Source organism: Rissa tridactyla, chromosome 18 (assembly GCF_028500815.1).
Source record: "Rissa tridactyla isolate bRisTri1 chromosome 18, bRisTri1.patW.cur.20221130, whole genome shotgun sequence".
NCBI lineage: Eukaryota > Metazoa > Chordata > Aves > Charadriiformes > Laridae > Rissa > Rissa tridactyla.
The window spans coordinates 4,744,465-4,767,549 of record NC_071483.1 but is presented as its reverse complement, the minus strand read 5'-3'; the positions used below and the strand labels follow the sequence as shown (position 1 = coordinate 4,767,549).

General features: G+C 67.4%; 1 protein-coding gene across 1 annotated transcript in view; it reads right to left on the bottom strand.

Moving 5' to 3' along the window:
• LOC128919023 (procathepsin L-like) overlaps positions 1-93 on the bottom strand; it is a 3,680-nt gene extending 3,587 nt beyond the window's left edge. The window contains exon 1 of the mRNA XM_054223970.1: positions 51-93. Coding sequence (XP_054079945.1) covers positions 51-93 — 43 coding nt within the window. The remainder of the gene's footprint in view (positions 1-50) is intronic.
• Positions 94-23,085: the final 22,992 nt, after the last annotated feature.

Below are 23,085 nucleotides of genomic sequence, written 5' to 3'. Positions count from 1 at the left end.
GTGGGGCTGTGCAGGTGCTGGCAGGGGACACGCCACCGTGGCGAAAATACCTCCTTCGGTGAAGGGGACGGGGACAGAAGTGGTGGGGACCATCCCTCCCGGGGACACACAGTGGCAGGGACCCCCTTCCCCGTGCCGAAGCCCACCCCCGTCAGGCATGGACGCGGGCGAGCGCCGACAGAGCCCGTCCCGGCGCAGTGCGGGGAGCCGGGGAAGGGGGGGGGGGAGCGTCGAAATGTGGTATTGATCCTCTCGGAGGGAGAGAGAAGCCGTGCTGGCATCCGCCGGCTCCAACCTCTGCCCTTCCCGCCGCTAAACGAGCTCCAGGCGGAGGGAGCAGCATCCCATCCCAACCCCATCCCATCCCAATCCCATCCCATGGCCGCCGCCGCCCCCGGGGCCCCGAGCCCCGCGCAGGCTCTTCGCCTCCTGCTGACTTCAGCGCCTGGGCTTGGGCTCGGCGCCTGTAACATTCCTCCCAAAACCTGGGCCTAAAATATCTGGAGGAGGCCGGAGCGCCTCGGGCGAGGGAGACGAGCTCTTCAGCTGCGGGAATGCGAGAGGCTGCTCGGCCCGGAGGCGATGGAGGGGCCGCCCCGCTCCCCGCTGCATCCCCCTCCCCGGGAATTCGCCGGGAATAAATCTCGCCCGGCAAACTTGGCGGTTGGGTTGGGGATGGATGTGCCCCGGCAGAAGCAGGGGAGCGCGGCCCCCCCCCACCCAGGCAGTGTGTCGCCGGATGCGGGGAGCGGGGTGACAGAGAGCGGGGGGCGCGGGGAGCGTGGTGGCATGGTGCGGGGCATGGGCGGCACAGGAGCAGGATGGCAGGGAGCAGGGTGGCATGGCGAGGGGGACAGGGTGGCGGGGGGAGCGGGGTGGCAGGGAGCCGGGTGGCATGGGGAGCAGGGCGGCGTGAGAGATGGGCGGCAGGGTGGCATGGAGCAAGGGAGCAGGGCGACAGAGTGGCACGGGGAGCAGGGTGGCAGGAGAGACGGGTGGCAGAGTGGCAGGGTGGCATGGAGCGAGGGAGCAGGGCGACAGGAGAGTGGGGTGGCAGAGTGGCAGGGTGGCATGGAGCAAGGGAGCAGGGTGGCAGGAGAGTGGGGTGGCAGAGTGGCAGGGTGGCATGGAGCAAGGGAGCAGGGTGGCAGGAGAGACGGGTGGCAGAGTGGCAGGGTGGCATGGAGCAAGGGAGCAGGGCGACAGAGTGACACGGGGAGCAGGGTGGCATGGTATGGGGGACAGGGTGGCAGGAAGCAGGGTGGCACGGGGAGCAGGTGGCACAGGGAGCAGGGTGGCAGGAGAGACGGGTGGCAGGAGAGTGAGGTGGCGGAGTGGCAGGGTGGCATGGAGCAAGGGAGCAGGGTGACAGAGTGGCACGGGGAGCAGGATGGCAGGGAGCGGGGTGACATGGAGCAGGATGGCAGTGAGGAGGATGGCATGGCATGGGGAACAGGGTGACAGGGTGGCATGGGGAGTGGGATGGCAGGAGAGTGGGATGGCAGAGTGGCAGGGTGGCATGAAGCAGGGGAGCAGGGTGACAGAGTGGCACGGGGAGCAGGATGGCATGAGGGACAAGTGGCAGGCGAGTGGGGTGGTACGGAGCAAGGGAGCAAGGAGCTGGGTGGCCGAGTGGCAGGGGGAGCAGGATGGCAGGGAGCAGGGTGACATGGAGCAGGATGGCAGTGAGGAGGATGGCATGGCATGGGGAGTGGGATGGCCGGAGAGTGGGAAGGCAGAGTGGCAGGGTGGCATGAAGCAGGGGAGCAGGGTGGCAGAGTGGCACGGGGAGCAGGATGGCAGTGAGCAGGGTAGCATGGCATGGGGAACGGTGACAGGGTGGCATGGGGAGCGGGATGGCTGGAGAGTGGGGTGGCCTGAGGGATGGGTGGCAGGAGAGTGGGGTGGCAGGCATGGGGTGGTACGGAGCAAGGAGCCAGGTGGCAGAGTGGCACGGGAGCATGGTGGCAGGGAGCGGGGTGGCATGGGAGCAGGATGGCAGTGAGCAGGGTGGCAATGGTGTGGGGAACGGTGACAGGGTGGCATGGGGAGTGGGATGGCTGGAGAGCGGGGTGGCATGAGGGATGGGTGACAGGACAGCAGAGTGGCAGGGTGGGGTGGAGCAAGGGAGCAGGGTGACAGAGTGTCACAGGGAGCAGGACGGCAGTGAGCAGGGTGGCATGGCTTGGGGAACGGTGACAGGGTGGCATGGGGAGCAGGGTGGCATAAGGGATGAGTGGCAGGCGAGTGGGGTGGTACGGAGCAAGGGAGCAAGGAGCTGGGTGGCCGAGTGGCAGGGGGAGCAGGATGGCAGGGAGCAGGGTGGCATGGGAGCAGGACGGCAGTGAGGAGGGTGGCATGGCCTGGGGAACATGTTGACAGGGTGGCATGAGGGACAGGTGGCAGGAGAGTGTGGTGGCATGGGGAACAGGGTGGCATGAGGGACGGGTGGCAGGAGAGTGTGGTGGCATGGGGAACAGGGTGGCATGAGGGAGGGGTGGCAGGAGAGCCGGGTGACATGGGGAGCAGGGTGTCAGGCGTGGGGCGGTACGGAGCAAGGGAGCAAGGAGCCGGGTGGCAGAGTGGCATGGGGAGCAGGACGGCAGTGAGCAGGGTGGCATGGCGTGGGGAACGGTGACAGGGTGGCATGGGGAGCGGGATGGCTGGAGAGCGGGGTGGCATGGGAGCAGGGTGGCCTGAGGGACGGGTGGCAGGAGAGTGGGGTGGCAGGCGTGGGGTGGTAGGGAGCAAAGGAGCAAGGAGCCGGGTGGCAGAGTGGCACGGGGAGCACGGTGGCGGGGAGCGGGGTGGCATGAGCGCGGGGTGGCGGGGAGCAAGCTGGGGCTGGGTGGCTGAGGAGGGACAATAAATGCGGAGAGGGAGGCGCTAGGCGGGAGCCGTGTGAGAACCAGTTTGCGAGGTCCAGATTGGCAGCAGATCCTGAACCAGGAGGAGCTGAGCATCCATACGGCCCCTGCCGAGATCAGACGAGACGACAGCGAACTCGGTTTGGGGGAAGAAATTGGAGGCGGGGGAAGCTTTTTTGCTGAAATGAAATTTGAACCCCAAAGTGGGAGGGAAGTGGAGGTGGGGGGCACGGCTCTCTCCACATGGTTATTACTGCTGTTTTCCACCCAGCTGAAAGGAGAATGTAGCTTAATATGGACCCGCGGGGAGGAGAAGCGATCGGGAACGGGGATTTGTCAGGAGGGAGCTGGGAAACAGCGAGAGAGACGTAGAGGTGAGAGTGGCCAGCACATTGCCCAGGGAGGTGTTTGCAGCCCGGCAGGAGAGGACGGAGCCGGGCTGGAACAAGGCGCTATTGTTCTTGGCGAGCGGGGGGCCAGCCCGCGGCCCCCCCAGACCCGCAGAGCCTGGCGGAGTCGGCGCGGAAGGTTTTTTTGGGACCAGTTTTCCACCCGCTCCCCCCGGCCAGCCCAGGGCGGATCGCCGGCCGGGGAGCGGGATGAGCTGAGGGTGTTGAGGTGCGCCAAAGGGACCGGCCGAAACGCCGGGGGGGGGGTTGAAGCGAAGGGGTGCGTTGGGGGGAGGCTGATGGCAGGTGAGAGGACAGGGATGAGCCGGGGGAGTTTGGGATCGGCAAGTGGGAAGGTGGGGGCGGCGGAGCGGGGGGCTCGGTGACTGGGGGACGGGGCTGTGGGGCAAAGCCCGGTGTCCCTCGGCTGGCAGGCGCGACGGCTGCTCCTGGACACGGGCGTGGGGCCGGGGAGGGTGAACCGGAGGGGCTTGGTGGCCTAGGGACCCCTGTCACCCCGCGGTCCGGGTCCTGCTGCCATCCCCTCTTGGCTGTTGGCATCTCTCCGGCAGCCGCCATCCCGCGTGTCGTCCCCTCGGTCCCTCGCCCATTGCCGCCCTCGGCACGCCGCCGCTGCCGTCGGCGTCTCGCTCTCTGCCCCCGGCACCGGGCACGGAGGCGTTGGCGAGAACAGTGGCCCCGTCCCGCTGCTGGCATCAACCGTCCCCTGGGCCGCAAGCGGTGCTTGGGGACACCCCAGGGTGCCCGAGAGCGGGAGGAGGGCAGGGGACCGGCGAGGTGCATAGGGGCTGGAGGAGGAAGAGGAGGAGGAAGAGGAGGGAGAGACGCGCAGCTCCGCGGGGCCTGGGGGCTGTGGCCGGGGAGGGGGCGGCGAGGCGGGACCCAGCTTTCGCAGGGCTCTGGGCGAAGCTGAGCGTGTCCCGGCCCTCCCTGTGCTGCGGCCGGGGGGACAACCTTGCCCCCCCAAGCTGGAAAAGGAGAGAACCCCCCCCACCAAGTGCAGCCCTGGCGTTTTCACCCCATTCCCCCCCTTTCCCTCCCCCCCCCTCCCCCAGTTCCCACCTCTCTGATGTTTCAAACGCGGCGCAGCAGAAGCACCTCGGCAAGCGCACACTAAATATTCGAACGCACATGGGCGGCTTCGGCTTCGCTGCTGCTCTCGCCTTTCCCCGGCCTCTTCCCTGGTGGCTACCGCTCTGGAGCCCCCCCAAATTTGGGATGGGGGGTGGCGGGGGGAGGTACCCCTTGGGGGGGGGTGGGGTTGGGGGATGCTTCTCCTCTCCTCCAGGACAAGGGCGTCATATTTTGCTCCCGCTCTGAATTATTCCGGCTGCTCCGACCCAGCCGGCGCGGTGCTCGGCGTCGCCGTGCCACCCCGGGAGTGGGGTGTGTGTGTGTGGGGGGGGTGTCATCGTGTGTTGTCATGTGTGTGTGTGTGTGCGTGTCCCCCATCACCACCCCCAGCCCACCCCGCTGCCAGCCCCGGCTACGCGCATGGTGGTACCGCCGCATCCGCCCGACGTCCTGCATCCTCCCCGTCCTTCATCCCTTCTCCTCTTCCTCCTGGAACCTCGGCACCCCTGCAGCCGGGCTGGGCGCCCATCGGGGCTGGTGTAGTGGCTGGGGACGGGGTGGGGGGGGGGAGAAAAAGCGTTTCCCCCCCCGCCTCCTCTCTCTCTCTTTCTCTCCCTCCCCGGCATTCCTCGGGAGTGAAACACAAGAGCTGGCAGGGCATTCCTGCTTTCTCTGGCCTCCGCTCCTCCGGTGCCTGAACAAAGCCCTCCTGCCTCTCCCGGGAACCCGGGATTTGAAACGGGAAAGGCGGCTGCGTGGCAAAGCGAAATGTCCTCCTCCGGCCTATTTTTGGGGAGGTTTTAGGGTTCGGGGTGGCGGGGCGGGGGGGGGGATGACACACACATAAGCGGGCACGGTCCCCGCCGTCCCCCACAGGGGGGCAGCTCCGGCCGGGGGTCCCGGCCGGAGCTGCCCCCCCTGTGGGGGACGGCGGGGACCGTGCCCGCCCCGTGGCATCCTTCCCCAAGCTGGGAGATGCCGGAGGGCTGGCCGCTGGCCCTTGGCTGGCTTTTTCGCGTCCCCGCCATCTCGCTGCCATCATATTGCTATGGAAACGGAGCCCAGGAGAGGACCGGTTTCAAACCCCCAGTTTGGCCCCCAGTTTGATCCCGGCTCTCAAGCACCATCCATCTCCTCTAACCCTGACCAGCTTCCCCCCCCCTGCCCCGCCACCACCACCACCACCACCACCCACCCCCCCCCCCCCGCCAGCTTTCATCCCAGGGTGATGCATCCCAAAGGGAACCTGCGCTCCGGCTGCCTTCCCAAACTCCTGACACCACCCCCCCCCCCCACCACCACCACCACTCCTTACAGAACAAAGCCCCCCCCCCCCCCCTTTCAACTCCCTCCCCGCCGCCCCCGGTGAAACAGGCCCCTGTCGGAGCGCAGTCCCCGACAGCGAAGGTTATTTTAATGGATGCATTACTTTAAACGAACCCTCCGCCATCTGTTCCACCCCCTAATTACGCATGCAAAAAAAAAAAGAAGAAGAAGGGGGGGAAAAAAAAAAAAAAGAAAAAAAAAAAGGCAAAAAAAAAAAAGCAAGCAAGCCCATCTCACAGCCAGCGCGGAGAGAAAGTAAAGATATAAGTGATTTAAATGCGTGTATCCGCGGCTCCGCCGGCAGCTGGGCTGGGGCCGCGCTCTTCCTCGCCTTCCTCCCTGCTGCCTCGGCGAGCCGGGCAAGTTGCGGGCAAGGAGGCGAAGGGATGGCTTTCCTGGCTCCGACGCCTGGGGAGGGTGGCCGTGCTGCCGGAGGGTGGGTGCTGGCAGGGGTTGGAGCGTGTCGTGTCGTGCGTCCCCCCCCCGTCTTTTTGCTGCCACCCCCACCAACACCGCCCCCCCGGCCCCCCGAAGGTTAGCTTTGCCCGCCGGCTGCCAACCCCGGCGTGGCGGCGGCTGAGCCTTCAAAGCGTGGGGACACGCCGGCGTCCCCGGGCTGCCGCGGTGCATGGCGGGGGTTTGGGGGGGAGCACCCCCCCGGCTTGGCCGGGCTCCTCGCCCTGGCGCTGTTTGGTGGGGGCTCGCGTGGGCAAGGAGAAGTGGGGGGGGGGGGAGGGTCCCTGCGGTGCTGGCGCTGGGTGTTGCGCAGCCCCCCGGGGTGACGCTGGGGGATGTGTCCCCTGGGAGAGGGGCCGGGGGGGGGACACACGGCTCTGCCCCCCAGGCTGTGCTCAGGGCTGCGGGGCTGTTTCCCAAGCAGCGTTTCCATGAGCCATCCCAAAATCCAGGGATCCCGCACACCCGTTGCCCCCCACCTGCACGATGTTCGACCCTGAGGTTCTGTCCCTTGGGGCTGCAGAGGGTGAGAGCAGAGTGGGGGGGTGTCTGAATAACGCCCCCCCCCGCCCCGGGCAGACAGAGCCTGTAGCTGTTTGAAAAACCCCGTTTTTGAGTCATCCTCCTGCTATGGGGGTGTCCCAGCCATGGCAGGGGGGTGGCACCGCAGTGCAGGGGGCTCAATCCGGCCACCACCCCCGTGGCTGCCCCGGCGTGACTCAGTTTCCCCCATCCCCACCACAAACCCTCTCCCCGTGCCACCACCCGGGGGGCCGGCATGGGTGACCAGCGTGCTTTTAGCTGACCTCACGGTGGCCGACGCAACACCGCGACCACCGTAGCGGGACCACCGCCTGACGCCGGAGCCGACGGTGGGCCTGGGTGCCGGCGTTCCGTGTGTGTGTCCCCCCCGCCTCCTTTCCCTCTCCCCTCCATCTCCCTTTTTTTCCGTGCCTGACTGCAGCAGATGCGCCAGCTCTGCAGGAAGAGGGAATTAAGTTGGGCTGGAGGAATTTTAAAGATTGCTGCAGGCCTGAGGGTCTTAGATCCCCCCGCGGAGATGGGCAGTCATGCAGAATTAATCCTATCGGCAGCCTGGCTCGGCTTCAGCCGGTGCAGAGCTCCAGGAGAGCGCGAGGGAGCGCGGGGGGCGATGCTGGGGGGGCGGCTGAGCGAGCCCCGGCGCCTCTCGGCGTCGATGGGAAATTAATAATGAAAAATTAAAAGCCCCAACTCAGCTTTTCCACCCCCCACCTCCCCGCCGCCTTCCCCTTCCCCAGCCTGGAGGTGGGACTCGTAGAGGAGGAGGAGGAGGAGGAGGAGGGAGGATTCTGCAAAGCTTAAGGAAAACCTGTTTGTGGGGTGAGAAAACGCCGGGGCCGCATCCTGCTCTCGGTGAACGGTGCCGGGGCTCTGCCCCATGCCACCGTGGCGGGGGGGGGGGGTTGGCTGGGTTTTGGGTGAGGGCAGCCCTTTGCCGCCATCACCCAAAGCCATCTGCAGCGGGCTCATGGGGCAGCAGGAGGGTGCCACGGTGGCAGGAGGGTGCCACGCCGGCGCAGGGGGACGCGGGGGACGCGCTGGACGTCCCCACAGCAGCCGCGCGCCACCTCCGAGGGGGTGCCAGGGTGGCATCTGGGCGCCCCGTGGCTCTGCCAGCCCCACGGGCAGCTTTGTCCCCATTGTCCCTCCTGGCCGCCGGGTGCCACCGTGCCAGCGGGGCTCGGTGGCTGCGTGACACCGGGCAGGGTGGCCCGCGAGGGCTCTGCAGCTGCTGCCGAGCCCTCTGCTCCTTCGGTTTATAAATAATGCAGCAGCGAGGCGCGTTGGCAGTGCCGCACACACCCCTGCAGCCCCGGCGCGGCGGCGGGCACTTCGGGGGGCGAACGGCGGGTGCTGTCACCCCGTCTGGGTGACACCAAGCCCCGCCACCACCCCGGCGGGGAGAAGGCGAACGCCGGCGTCCCCGCACCCTCGTGCTCCCCCACGCCGTTTCCCCCTCCCTCCCCACCTCCAGCCCCACACGCCCGGGGGTGGGCAGTGGCGGTGGCGGGTGCCCACGGTGACCCCACGCGCGGGGACGTCCCCGCGCGCCTCGTGGCGGTGGCGCCCATGGCGGCGCGCAGCTTGCACCGTTGCCATGGCGATGTGCCGGCGCTAACGAACCCGAGTAAACATTAACGAGGGAGAGCCCCACGCGGGGTGGGGGGCCGTCGGCGCTCGGGCCTGGGCACCCAGGCGTCCTGCGGGATGGGGTGCTGGGGTGGGGGTCACAAGCCCCTCCGTGTGTCTTAGGGTGCACCCAGGAGCCTGACCCCCCTTTAGGCGCTGTTTGAAGCTGGGGTTTAATGGCCAGACTGGGAGTTCTGGGTGCTGGGAAAGAGCAGGGCACTGGGGGGGGGGTCCCCTGTCCGGCGTGGGGGCACCCATGGTGGGAAGGTCCCGACCCTGAGGGTCCTTGGGGTCCCGTCCCCGCGCCCCACGGATGCCGGTGCGGTGCGTGGTGCTAGCCAGCGCCGGTGCCATCACCCCTCTCGGTGCAGCACCCATGGGCATAGGCGCGGTGGGGGCGATGCGACGGCGGCCGGGTGCCCCCCCACCCCCCACCCCGGGGGCGGTGGGGGGGGCTCAGGGCGTTCCTGGCAGCAGCTGCCACCCAGCCCTGCCACCGCCGCTGCTGCAGTTGTCACCACGACTCAACTCGCCGCGTCCCTCCCTTTCCCCTGGCCGCGCCAGCATGGAGACACACGACCCCCCACCCCCCGCCACGGCTTGGGTGGGGGTCAGGGTGGGGGTCAGGGTGGGGGTCAGCCCTCCACGCCAGCAACCCCGCCGTGCCCAAGGCCCCCTCCGTGGCTGGTTTAATGGCGCTGCAGCTCATTAAACGGAGGTGCAGGTGCCCCGGGTACCTTCCTCCTCCCGGAGGGCTCTTAATGAGCGGCTGCTAACGAGCGCCTGCGCTCCCCGCTCGCCTCCCCAGCCCCGGGAAGAGGCTGATTGGCGAGAAGGCACCCGGGAGCGATGCACGGGCTCCTTTCGGGGGGTTTAAGGGGTCGAGTGACCCCCACGTCCGCTGCCACTTTGCCATGTCGCGGAGGTGGCCTTTGCACCGTGCGCGAGGGTCCCACGTCACCGTCACCGTGCCGGAGCCGGATGGTCCGCGGTCCCCACCAGGTGCCGGGGAGCGGCGATGGCTGTGGCAGCCCTCGTGGCCCCGTTGGCTATCAGCCCGAGAAGGGGGGGGGCCGACAGCCCGGCGGCTCCCTGCCTGCAGCCTGCCTGCAGCCTGCCTGTTTTTGCAGCAGAGCACCGTACCTGGGGAGAGGGCCAAGGGCTGTCACCGTCCTTGCAGGCATGCGCCGAGGTGGCAGCGCCGCGTCTCTCCCCGGCGCAGAGCTGCTGCGGGATGTGCGTCACGGGCACCTGCTGCCCCGTGCCTCAGTTTCCCCTCCTGGGGGACACAGGGCCCCGGGGGGCTGGTGCTGGGGCTGGGCGAGGACGTGGGTTGAGGCTCATGGTTGTCCCCCCAGCCCCATTTTTGTCCCCATAGTCACATCGTGCAAAGCCACCCGACCCCTGGGAAGCCACCCTGGGCTCTGTCTGCGTGGGGGGCTCCAGGGGGGGTTGGTTGAGGGTCCGTGGCTCCTGTGCACCCCAAAAAAAACCCAGTGGCGCAGTGCGGGGGTGCAGGTCTGTGGGCACCCCAGAGGAGGCGGGCTGGGGGCTGCCTGGCTGGGGGGGGGGGGGGGCCCTTAGGCTTGTCCCCGTCCTCTGGGGGCTGCAGGGGGGGGACAGCACATCCCGCACAGGACCGTGGACCCGCTCCGGGGCCGGGTCCCCCAACTCCCTGCCGAAGGGAGCCCTAATCCTCCGTGACACGGTGCCCGGCTCCGCGGTGGCTAATTGCAGTGTCCCCAGCTGAGGATTACGGTTTAAAGCGGGGAAGGAGCAGCGGGAGCAGATGAGCTCCTGAGCAACAAAGCTCCCGTTTCCCTGCAAAGCGACTTTTATTAGGGGTATAATTAAAAGCTGACGGGAGGGGAAAATCACGGGGACGGTCAGGGCGAGGGATGAAGCCACCCGAAGGTCCCCGTGTCTCCCCCCCCCCCCGCCCCCCAAGCGTCCGACCCGCCAGCCCCCCGGCTCCGACCGCAGCGTTTCTGGCAGGGCAGGAGGCAGCGAGGTGCTGGGCTGGCGGAGGAAATCCAAACTCGGCCCCTATGAAAGGGGCTTTGTGTGCCCGGGAAGGAGCAGCCCTCCTCTTTTTTCTCCTCCTCCTCCTCCTCCCTGGCCGTGGGGCCGCTTTCCCGCCCGGGGGTGGCCTCGCCGTGGGTGCCGGAGGGAAACTGAGGCACGGGGCAGCACGGCAGCCCCGTGGCCTGCTGTCCTGCTTGGGGTCCCGCAAGGGCTTTTCTCCGTCGCTTACACCCCTGGCATCGTCAGGGGCCACACGTTGCGGGTGAACTCGTCCCCGGGGACGTGCTGGGCTCCCCCACGGGTGCCCCAAGCGGTGACATCCCTGCAGGGTCTGTGGGGTGGATTGTCCCTGGCGGGGGCTGACCAAGGCTCCGGGAGCTGTGGGGACAGAGGGACAGCACGGGGACAGAAAGACATTTTCCCCCATCCTCTTCGTGCCACCATGATTGCCCTTTCCCCAGCGCCGCCGCCTGCCTCAGTTTCCCTTCACCCCCTTGTGAGCACTGTGGCTGCCCTCTGGCATGGCAGGACCCCAGATCGCTCTGGGGGGGGGACAGGTTCAAGCCGTGTCGGTGACCCCGGCTGCCACCGTGGATGTGGCCGAGGTCCCCTGGGAAGGGGACACATTGTAGCACCTGGTATTTTGCACATCCCTGGGCAGGTGGTCTTGGGAACATCCCTCCTGCGCCGCTCGGGTCCCATTGCAGGGAGGAGGGTGGGTGCAGGCAAGGTGTGTCCCCCCCCCCCGGCCCGGGCTGGGTGCTGCCTTGCCCTGGCCCCGGCCCCGGCGGGCGGTGGGGGGCTCGTTCTCCGCCTGGACAGGAAGACGAATGAATTCCATTACGGGATCGCGATTTTATTCCACGTGTCAGGGAGCCTGAGATTAACTTGCTCACCAGGCTGTGACAAACCCAGACACCCGTGTGCAGGCGCTGGGGCACGGGGGCTTCGCACGCTCGCCGGGCACGGGGCCGCCCGAGAACCTGCCGTGCCCCCCGGGGCCGTGCCTGTCCCCGCTGCTGCCCTCCCGGTACGGGGGGAGGGTGGCACCGGGCAAGGCAGGGGCCTGGCGCTGCCACCGTGCTGTCCCCTGTCCTAGAGGTCCTTTGGCCACCTGAGGATGCAGGTCGTGCGGCCGGGCGAGGTGTGAAGCATCCTCCCGGTACAGCTCACCTGCAGCCCCGGTCCCAAAAAAATGGGATGGGAGCAAGGTGGGAAGGGGGGACATGGAGGTTGGGGGACGCTGGCGGTGCTGGGGACACGCTGAGGCCAGCGGACGGCTCTCCTCTCGGTGAGCAGTTGCCCGCCCTGGGAGAACGCATGGGGGCCGTGCATCCGTCGTGTCGGGGCCGTGCATCCGCGTGCACGGAGCCGTGCTGTGCCATGCCGTGCCGTGCCGTGGGGCCGGCTGCTCTCCCCTCGCCGCCCCCCCCTGCACGGGCGCGGGCAGCTGGCTCTGTTTGCTGGAGGCTTTGCGCATTCCAGTTCGTGGGTCACTCGCCTTCGAAACCTCTCCGGGGACGGAGGCAGTTGGGAGCCGTAACAAACAACCCAAGGGCTCCGATGACGCCCGCGCCCGGCGCTGCCTGCCAGCACCGAGGGCGGAGAGGGGGGGGGGACAGGACCTGGGAGACAGGCCCCCCCACACACACACACTCCCCTGGGGTGCGGAGAGGGGGTTTAGGATGGTGCTGTGAGGTCCCAGTAAAAAATAACCGGGGAGGAGGGACACGCTGAGCGCGGGAGTGATGGTTTTCTTGGGGGGCGCGGGAGGGATGCTGCGGTCCCCCCTGCTCCTGGGGTGTCGGGGCTGGGGTGCGGAGTGGGGTGCTGGCAGCGGGGCGTCGGGTGGGATCCGTGCTGGGGGGGAGGCGGCGGAGAAGAGCGCGAGGTGTCGGGGCTGGGGCTTGCTCGGGGCTGGTTCATGTGTCCTGGAATGTGCGTCGGAGCCGTCCCGGAGAGATGAAGGGTCGGGAGCGCGGCGTGGCTTCGGGGGGCTGCGGGGCGGCGCGGGGAAGGTCAGCCTTGGCCAGATGCAGCCACTCCACCCTCCTCCAGTGCTTTGCACATTAATGCAAATGCACTGGCCTGAGTGGTTCATTAGCAGCATGTGGAATGGAATAATGCATCCGCATCCCATTAGCCTAATGAAAAAAAGGGAGCCGGCACCTGGAACAAAGCTGCCGACTCTTGGCTAGTGCTCTGGCTCGGCCATGCTGGGCTGGGGGGGGCCCCCCCTTCCCTTCCCGTCCCTTCCCGTCCCTTCCCCTCCCTTCCCCTCCCTTCCCTCCGCCGCCCCAGCCATCCCCGCTCCTCCGAGCATCCTCGCACCCGGCGCCGCCGCACGGAGGGGACGCCATCCCCGGGATGTCCCCATGGCGGGGTACAGCCCCAGGGTGGGCAGAGCCGGTATCCCCCCACCCCCGCAGCATCCCAGGGTGTTTTAGGGGAGCAGGGAGGAGGCGGGGGGGAGGGGAAGACCCCATCCGAGAGTGCCGCAGAGGCGCTGGCTGGGTGTCGGTGCCGGGCAGCGAGATGTCCCCCGTGTCCCTGGGGCTGGGAGCTTGGGAGCCTGAAGGATTAGAGGAAACATTGCCAAACAAACCAGGCTGTGCCGGAACCAATTAGCCTCCAGCAGGCAGAGTTTCAGATGCTGTTATTTCTGCCTCTTCTCTTTTCTCTCCCTCCTTCTGTCTCCCCCTTTTTCCCCCCCTCCCCGGCCCTCCCCAGCCCCTCCTGCCCGCCCCCAGCATCTCTGCTCTCGCCATTCCTCTCCGTGTCGGAGCTTGTTTTGGGCACTGGCTCTGGAGTGAGTCATGCCGCGCGTAGGGGATTTTAAAAGCTTTCTGCTGTCGCTGGGAAGCCGGTTTGGGCTGCTCCGACGCTGGGGGTGGAGCGCGATGCCTCGCAGACAACCCTCGTCTGGGCAACCCAAAAAAAAAAAAAAAAAAAAAAAAAAAAAAAAATTAAAAAAAAAAAAAGCACCCCCACCTCGACGCCCCGAACCCTCCGTGGGCCCCCTCTTTTTTGTTGGTTTTTTGGGGTGGGGTTTTTGTTTTTTTTTTTGTGTTTGGGTTTTTTTTTTTTTTTTTTTGCTCTTTTTGCCGGGGCCGGCTCGGTCACCCCAGCCAGCGGTTGAGTCACAGCTGAAACTTTCGAGCCGTTGGAGCTTCCTCCGCCCGGGGCCCCTCTCCGAGGAAGTGGTCTGCCGGGGCGTCGAGCCCGGTGGGGCGGTTGCCCCGGCCTCGGCGGGTGCAGCACGCAGGCGCGGGCAGCTGGCGCTGGAGGTTGAAGCGTGGGAGATTTTTATTTCTCCCCCCCACCACCACCACCCCAACCCCCACCCCACCCCCCCCACCCCTTGCCTTTCCTCCTTCCCTCCACCACCGCCTCCGCCGGCCCCGCTGCCAAGCCTGGGGTGGGGGGGACCCTTCAACGCCACCCTCCCGCCCGTCCGCAGCTGGCCACGGTGTCGTCCCCCCCCCCCTCTTCCGCTGCCTCTCCTCTTCATCCTCCTCCTCCTCCTCGCCTTGAGCTGTGCTGCCGAGGGACTGCAGCTCCCGTGGATCAGGAGGAGATTTAGGTCAAGCGCTCGACTGAGTCGAAACAGCCATCTGTGTGCGGAGGAAACCGGCCACCCAGAGCCCCCGGCGCGGCTGGCTCCGGCACCGCCGCCGGGTCCCGGCACCGCCGGCACCCTCCGAACCCCACAACCGGGCACGCCGGCTGCCTTTGTCTCCTGCAAAGGGGAAAAAAAAACCAAAAAAAAAAAAACACAAACCAAACGAAAATAACCCACCCTACGATTAAATCAATGGGGGGAAAACATCCCCCCTGCCCACCCCTTCCGTCAGCCCTTGCTCTGCCGTGGGCATCGCCGCCCAGCGCTGGGAGGTTTGGCACGGAGCGGCCGCGGCACGGCTCCAAGGTCGCCCTGACACGCCGCGGGAAGGTGCGCGCCCAGGGGAAGGGAGGCCGTCGGGAGCCGGGTTGGGGATGCGGGTGCCCAGGGCCGGAGCCGTCCCCGGGCGGCCACGGTGCAGGCAGGGCGGGAGGCGCAGGCAGGAGGGAGGCGCTGGCTGCCTGCCCGGAGCCCGGGCTCCTGGGTTCCTGCAGGAACAGGGTGGAGCGGGAGGAGGCCGGGGAGCTGGTGTCATCCCGGCCACGGCTGGTGGGGGGGGGGGGAAGAGCGTTTCCCTCCCCGGGAGGGTGTGTGGGGGGGGTCTCCGCACGCATGACGGTATGCCGAGCTGCACCCCGCCTGCCGCCGTGCCTCAGTTTCCCCAGGTGGGGAATCGCAAGGCGGCAGCACAGCCGGGCACCCTGGCGAGGTGGGGAGCCCCGGGTGCCCCTTCGCACCCAGCGCCGGGGTAGGGGCGGCCACGGCCCCCCTCCTGCTCTCCACCTGCCCGGCTTCTTCTCGCTTTCTCCATTTCCTTCCGGAGCCTTTTTTCGCTCGCCGGTGTCTCTGTCGCTGCGCCTGTGCACACGCCCGTGCGCGGGGAGAGGAAACACCGCCGGTGCCGTGGGAGGGCCGGCGTGCGCCGGACCGGGACTTCCCGCCACGGTGGCTTCGCTGCGTCCCAACCGTGTGACGAGCTGTGCCTGGTCTCGAGCCGGAGCTCGGCCGGGCGCAGGGATGCTCCCCGGCACCTCGCCCCCGTCCTCTGCCCACCCGGGGCTCTGCCCGCGCCCCGCCGGGCCCCTCAGCAGCCCGTCGATCTGCCCGTCGTGCTTGGTAAGGAGCTTTGCCCACAGCCTGTTTGCACGGTAATCCCACTTTGGTTCGGGGGGATTATGCGTGGGGAGAGCCGTGGGGGGCCTGGAGCGCCCAGGGGCTGGCAGCCAGCTTTTGGGGATCGAGATTTCCCTCGTCACCACGGGTTTTGGCCGGGGACATCCTCGTGATGGAGTGGGTCCTGCCAACTGGGGACCACTGGCGTTCGCTGCCGGCTTGCCCGGCCGTGGGGCAAAGCAGGCGGGAGCCTGGCGTCCCTGCGGAACTTCCCTGCACCGAGCCGTGCCGGGGCTGGGGTCGGTGCTTCCCTCCGGTGGGACGGCGGCGAGCGTGGCTGCATCCGTCGCCGGCATCCCTGCTTCCCGCGGCGCGCTGGCCCGGCGGCGTGCAGGCACGTGCGGGCAGCGTTGAGGCGAGGCGGCCGCGAGCGGGGACACGCAGGCGGCACAGCGGAGGAGGTGTCTGGCGTGGGGACGCGGGCTCTGATCGGGGGGTCCCATCCCGGCTTCCCCACAGCCCCAAGTCCCCCAGGGAGGGGGCTCGGAGGGGGGCTCGGTGGATGCCGGGAGCTTGGCGGTTCTTTATGGTCTCAAAGGGCTCCATTAATTCTTTAAATATCCAGCCTTTCCAGGTGGGTTTTGTTGAAAATTAATTTCCGGAGCTATTTTAATTTTGCTGTATTTAATTTGCTGTTTATTTTAATTAATTAACGTCGGGAAAATTCTCTTCTCCCCAGCATCCTGCAGCCGTCTGGGGTGGCTCCACCCCAGGAGGTGAGAGCAAGGGGGGTGTCGGGGGCACGAGGGGCAGCGGCGGGGAGGGTGCCCGGCCCCCACGGTGCCCACCCGGCTCTGCCGCACCTGCGCCCACCTGCCTGGGCAAACAGGGAGGCGGCGAGCTGGGTTTTTTCCCAACTCCGTCCCCAGCTCCAGGGCTCATCCCAGGGTTTGCTGGTGGTCGTTGCATCTCCCTGCTCCGGTACCGCTTGCAGCCGCCTTCCTCCTCCTCCTCCCACTGATGACGGGGGACCTGGGGGTCTGGCATCCCTAGGGATGCAGCCTGCCGTACCATGCCGTGCCGTGCCACGCCGTGCCGTGCCAAGGGGCAGAGCCCCGATTTCAAAGCCCAGCACGGAGCTGTTTCGCCCCACACCCACGCAGAGGGATGCGGGGCCGAGCTCAACCTCCCGCTCCCATCCCTGCATCCCACACCACCCCCCAGCCCCGCTGCTCGATGCTCCAGGCTGATGTTCGGACCCCTGCGAGGGGGTCCCTGGGGGGAGATGGGCAAGGGTTTTGAAGGCGGGGGGGGGGGGAAGGGGGGGGAGGGAAGGGAGGGAGCCGCCTTCCTCCAGATCAAGGCCTCTGGTCTCTCGCATGTCTAGACGCTGCCACACACACCTAATGTGGTTCTTGGCAGGAGCCGCGGCTGCTCTCTCGAGGTTAATTGCTGCGCGCGGAGCTCTGCAGACAGAGAGCCCGGCACCGCGCTGCCCCCGGGACGCCCGCCTCGCCCAGCCCCTGCCTCGCCTGCAGCCCCCCAGGGATGCTCAGACCCCCCGCAGATGCTCAGACTTCCCCCCCCCCCAGGGATGCTGGGACCCTCCCCAGGAATGCTCGGGCCCCCCGGCAAGATGCTCAGACACACCACCACCCCCCACCCCCCACCCAGGGATGCTCGGACCCCGCGCAGATGCTCGGACCCCCACCCCAGGGGTGCTCGGATCCCCATCCCGGGGTAGAGGAGCAGATGGGGGATGCCGAGGGGATGCCGTGATGCCCAGCCGGGCGGTTTGGGGCGCAGCACCGAGCAATGAGGGGGGGTGTGGTCCCCTGGTTTTGGGGAGCAGGAGGGGGTGGAGGAGAGGTGCTGGCAGCGCTTCGTAAGGGGTAAGGGCGGCCCCGGGGGCTTTGGAGCCGGAGCAGGAGAAGAGTTAACGGCCTCTCCCTCGCCGCTGTCCTGCTGCCTGCTCTTGGCAAGGCGGCTGGGCTAGATAAGGGGAAGCGCGGCGGGGGGAGCCGGACAAAGGCAGAGCCTTATTCAGCCTGCGTGGCCGGATCCAGCCTCCGGAACGGGAGCCGGAGAGAGAGAGAGAGAGAGAGACAGAGAGAGAGACACGGCGGGGACTGGGGTGGGGAAGAGCCGTTTCATCCTCCAGCCCCAACATCTGGTGGAAAGCAGGGCTGGGGAAGGGGGGACGCCGGGGGTGCCGCAGGGATGAGTCCTGGGGTTCGGCTGGATCCGGACTCCTGGGGTGGGCTGGAAGAGCAGGGAGGTCTCCAGGACCCACAGGGAGCTTAGTGCAGCCGGACACTGGCACATTCCCGGGAGTAACACGGCCGAACGCTGCCATAACGCCGCGCTCGGAGCCGTCGGCACAGTGAGCCCGGTCTCTATGTGGCCCCGTGCGTAGGGACCAGCTTCCCCAGGGGCAAACCAGCGCCTTGCCGGGCCCGTTGCTGGTTCCCGCATGCCATCGTCGAGGCCGAGCGGGGCTGGAAGTGGTGCATCCCGAGATGGGAAGCGCTTTGGCTCACCAGAGAGAGATCCCCAAAGCACGTCATCCCCTCGCCTCGCACGTGGCCGGTGCCGGTGTTGGGGTCCGGGCTCGGTCCCGTGTCCCAGGACCGTGTTGGGGTGAGCCCCAGCCCCGCACAGGATCCCCGGGGGAATCGGGTGATGGTTTCGGTCTGAGCTGTGTTTTGGTTTGGGGTTTCGTCATGTTTTCATGGCAGGGAATTTCCGTTCCTAACCAAAGACAAGAGAGGAAAAAAAAAAAAAAAAAAAAGAAGAAAAAAAAAAAACCAAAACCAAAAAAAAAAAAAAAAAACAACCAACCAACCCTGCCTTGAATTTTTGCCAAAAAAATGGGATGTTTCCATTCTTGTTTTGGCTTTTGGCAGCCCCAGACTGCAGCCAGTGGAAGAAAATATCTGTGTGGAAACGCTGCCGGCCTCCTCCGCGCAGCGCAATGGCTGTTTCGGGGCCGGCCGGGCTGGGAGCTCCTACCCCTGCGGCCGGGCGGCTTCGGGGGATTTTGGGGAGACTTTTTAGCGTAGGGAGAAACTTGCGGAAGGCGTGAGAAGGAGCGTGGCCACCGGCCGCCGCGCTCTCCTCCCCGCGCCGTGCTCTTCGCAGAGGATGTTGCCCCGAGAAGGGGCCGGTTGTTTTGCGGGGAGCGTGGCCGCCAAGCCGGCGGGCAGCTGCAAGGACACCGGTGGCACACACGAGGCTTGCGGTTCCCGCGTGTCCTTGCAGCGGGTCGCTCTCTCCTCCCCAGCTGGCGGCAGAGCCACGTTCGGCTCCGGTGCCCGCCGTCCTCCCCGCCGCGCATCGCCTCCCCTCCCGGCATCACCCCCTTTCTCCCTCCCTCCCCACCCCGGCTTTTGGGGGACCGCCATGCTGCAGTGGGGAGGGTTTGGAGGAGCGGCCGCTGCAATGCTTAAATGAGGTTGGGGTGGTGGTTTGGTGGGGGTTTTTTTTGGGTTTTTTGGGGTTTTTTTTTCCACCCTCCCCATCCCCGCTAGGAAGAATTACAGTCGCCCAGGCATCTGTTCTGGCAGAGTCGAGCTAAAGAGCTTGTCCTGGGCTTGGCAAACCGCAGCCGACAGCTTTTCCAAGGGCAGCCTTGGCGGATGCGGAGTGGCAGGTTGACATTGCAGGGAGAGGAGCCCCGCGCCGCAGGCCACCGCCCCCCCCGCCCCCCCCCCCCACCTCTCTGCTCCTGCCCGGCTGCCCAGGGGGACGGGGGTCCCGCAGGGAGAACGGGATGCGGGATGCTGCAAACCCCCTTCCCCAAAAAGAGCAGCATCCTCCGGCAGGTCTTTGTTCGGAGCAGGGAGAGGGCAGCCAGCGCCAGCGCATCCCGGTCCCCCCGTCCCCAAGGGGTAGGGAGGACGGCTGGTGGCACCCGGTACCGTGGGAGGGGGGCAGGATCAGTCCCTGAGTAGCCCTTTGCCTGGCCGGGGCAGTGGCTTGCAGACCCCTGCAAGGGGCCACCACCAAAAAACCCCCGCCATGTGCAACCCAGAGATGTCCCCCGGTGTCCCCAAGCTGTGCAGCATCCCCCGTCACTGCGCACCTCGCGGCCACCCCATGGATTCCTGCTGTCCCCTGCCCTCCGTGGAGGCGCCGCAGGTGGGCATGGCGGTGGCACCAGCAGATGTCAGAACCATGGCGTGCCTGGCTGGGGGGCTCGGCCGCCCCTTGTGCCACCCCCAGCCCCGCCATGCCCTGATCCTGCCCAGGCCTGCGCGCACAGCCGCCGTGCAGCTAATTAGCAGTAAATCTCCGCTCGTCAGCCGGGCTTGGCACCGCCGGTGGGGAGGATGCTGTTTGAAGGCACCTTTGCGACCGCCCGGTACCCGGCACGTCGCCGTACCGGTGCCGCAGACCCGCCGCCGGTACCGCGCGAGGGCCGTATCCCTGCCCCGATCCGGCAGCGATGGAGGCAGGGAGGTGGGAGAGCCCCGCCGGAGCGCCGGGCTCGGGGCTGGAGCGTGTCAGGCACAGATGGGATCGTTAGCGCTGGTAAAAATTATCCAGCCTCTCTTAAAAACCCAGGCACAGCAACTCGATGCCGCGGGCTCCGGTGGCGGCCATTCCCACCGGAGCGGCGTCGGAGTTTGCTTCCCCCGCCGCCGTTACCCGTCCGTCCCCAGGCTGGGATATGGGGACACAGCTGCCCTTCACGTGTCACCACGTCCCCACCGCCTGGTCCCAGGCGAGGTGACCCCCTCGCCTTCCCCTCTGCTCCGCCGGGACGTGGGCTCACTCCTTCCCCCGGCTCCGGGAATGGGCACCCTGACCCCGCACCCATCCCTGGCCCCACTGCCACCGGCAAACCCCATCCCCGCGGGCACCCCCACCCTCCCATCCCATCCACCCCAAACCATTTCCTATTTCTTTCTTAATGCGCCCGAACCTCCTGTTTGCTTTTTTTTTTGAACTGCAGTAACCACAAGAGGGAAGTTTCGGAGCGGTAGGAGCTGGGCTCCGCTGGGAAGGGAGAGCCGCCGCCACGCTGCCGCCCAGCACCGCGGCACCGCCACCGCGGGCTTCGCCGGTACGGCCTGGGAGGCGCTGGCAACTCGCGCTCTCTCCATCCCCCCTCTCCCTGCCCATCCACCTCCAACCCCTTTCTTCTTCGGGGTGGCGAATTTAGGGCTGGTTTTGGCGTCGCCGAAGGGACTCGGGGAGGCTCCCCCCTCCTCTCCCAGCGCCGATCGATCGCTCTTGCTCGCTCCCGCTCGCTGCTTTTTTTTTTTTGCTTTTTTTTTTTTTTTTTTTTTTCTGTTTGTTTGCAGCCGCTTGAGGGCTCTTGTGATGAATCCAGCCTGGACAGATTTCAAGAACAGCTGAAACGCAGCCCGGGGTGGGGGTGGGAGTGGGGAGGGCAGCGGGGCCGGCCAGCACCAGAATGCAAAATGGTGCGACGGGTAGAGCCGGGACGGCAGGACGGACTCAGGCCGAGCGGCACCCGAGGAGCTCCGGGGGTTCCGTGGGTCGGCGGAGGGTTTGGGGTGGTGATGGGGAAGCGGGTTCAGCCCCCCACCCCTGCCTCGCTGCCCGCGGCCGGCAGCTGGGCTGCGCTCCAAGCCAGCCCCTAATTGCACCTCTAATGGCCGGTCCCGCTGGCCGGGCTGTGCCGGGGCTCGGGGTCGCACCTGCGAGGGGGCCGGGAATGGGGGGGACGGGGGACGGGACACACAGGGACCGCGCCGTCTCCGCCGCCCGTCCCGCCATGCCAGGTGCCGTCCATCCCCGAGCGGCCCATGGGGACCATCCGCCCGGCCTTCCAGCGCTGTAAAATGGCGGCTTTTTAAGAAAAAAGGAAACCCTCCCAAAAAAATCCCAGCATAAGGAGGAGGGCGAGCATCCCCCCCCGCCACCCCATGTCCCCAGCCTGGGGACGCCGGCTTTGCCGGGGCAGGGGGACGGGGGGGTGACGGCAGCAAAGGGGGGGTGCGGAGATGCACCGAGAAGGACCGAAACATGGGGGGCAGGAGGAAAACCAGAGCTTTGGAGGAAATCTTCCCCGGCTGCGGCAGTGCCGATGGGCGAGGGGGCGGGTGCCGCGGTGCCGGGTGCCGGGGTGGGCTGGGATTTCGCAGGCGTGAGGCCGGGAGGGAGAGCGGGACGCGCGTGTGCGCGCGTGTGCGTACGGGTGTGCGCGCAGGCGGGAGGAATAATTAGTTCCTACTATAGCACTTCTCACTCAAAGTGCTTTTTAAAAGCCTCCATTCATTAGTCTTCACGGCTCCCCCGAGGTGTCGTGGCCTGGTTCTCTCCCCTTCTCCGACTCCCCACCTTCCCCGGAGCAACTGGGGATCCTGAACTGGGAACGGGGAGGGTGACGCTGATGGCAGACGTCCGGACTTTGTAGAAGCCGAGGACGCGGCAGCGGGGTTTTTGGAGACCTTCCCGGCATCCCCCATCCCGGTGGGGGCTGGTGGGGCATCGCGGGCACGTGGGCGTCGTTGGAAAGTTCCCGCCAAGGCTGGGTTCGGAGCGCCAGGGAGGAGAGCGGGATGGTGGGGAGGGGGCGTGGGTCCGGTGGGTGCCGCCGCCGGCTGCACCCGGGGAGAGCAGTGCCCCTCGCCGGGGTGCCAGGGACTGTCACGGCGGTGCCGGTCGCCGAATTACCCAGCGTGTGCCGCACTCCCAGGGGTCACCAAGCGGAAGGATGGAAGATGCTGGAGGGTGCCGGTGCCGCTCAGCCCCCGGACCCGAGTGGGGGGGGTGGCTGGGCATGTGCCCCCGGCGGGGCGCGGAGACGGGTGGGCACTGGCGAAGGGCCTCCTCTGCAAACCCTAACCTTATTTTCCCAGGTCCGACGCCAGTTTCCATGGAAACAGCCGGGAGCAGAAACGGGGAACCAGAATCCAGAAATGCGAAGCCTCCGGTTCCCCGTTCGCCTTCCTGGATTCCCGCTCCCCGCGGCCCCGGGACTCCGGCTGGGTGCCGGCCATGGGGCACCCAGGCTGCTCCCACCGCGTCGGGGTGAAGGGCTGCCCCCCCCTCCCCCGGGGTTGGGGTGCACCCGTGTCCTCGCACCCGTGCAGGGTGCCCCGGCGTACGGCGATGTGCGCGGTGTGTGCACGGCAGGGAGGCACAGCAGGCGGGGGGTACCACGGGATGGGGGTACCACAGGCAGGGGGTACCACAGGCAGGGGGTCCTAGGGACAGGGGATACCACGGGCAGCATGTACCGTGGGCAGGGGGGACACCGAGGTGCCACCCCATGGGTGCCAGCTCCTACGAGCTCATGCGGGAATGCAACGTGCCGCCGCAGACGGGAGGGACGGCGGGGCAAGGCGGTGCACACGCATGTGCGAGGCGAGCACGCGTGTGCGAGGCGAGCGCGCGCGTGCAGGAGGTCGGCAGGGGGTATTGCGGGCCAGTTGGGACAACACCTGCGCGCGTCTGTGCGTCTTCGGCGGTGCGCGAGGGCGGGTGTGCGACGTGCGTGTCGCTGCGCCCGGGCAGGGGCACACGCACGGTGTCGGTGTTGGCGGGGGGAGGGTGCGGGCACAGTATGTATCGGTAAATGTCTGGTCTGGGGGTTCTGTGTTACTGGTGCGCACTGGGAGGACCCCAGTCCCACGGTGTTTCCCGGTCCCCTCCCTGCCCTGACGTCCCCGTCCCCAGGACGCGGAGGGGACGGGGGACACCGGGAGCCCGGAGAGGGGCAGCACCAGCCATCCCTGCGCATGGGGAGCTGGGTGCTGCACCAAACCAGGCGTGTGGCGGTGGGGGGACGCCCTGCTCAGGCCCCCCCGGGGCTGGGAGCCCCCAGACTGCTGCCGGGTAGCCCAAGTAGGGCCATGTTTGCGTCCCATCGTGCCATGTCCGTCCAGCCTGTGCTTTCTCCGCCGTCCGCCGACCTCCTGCACGCCTGTGCCCGCCTCACACACGCGTGTGCGCGCCTCACCCCGCCGTCCCTCCTGTGTGCGGTGGCACGTTGCGTTCCCGCATGAGCTCGTAGGAGCCGGCATCCATGGGGTGGCACCTCGGT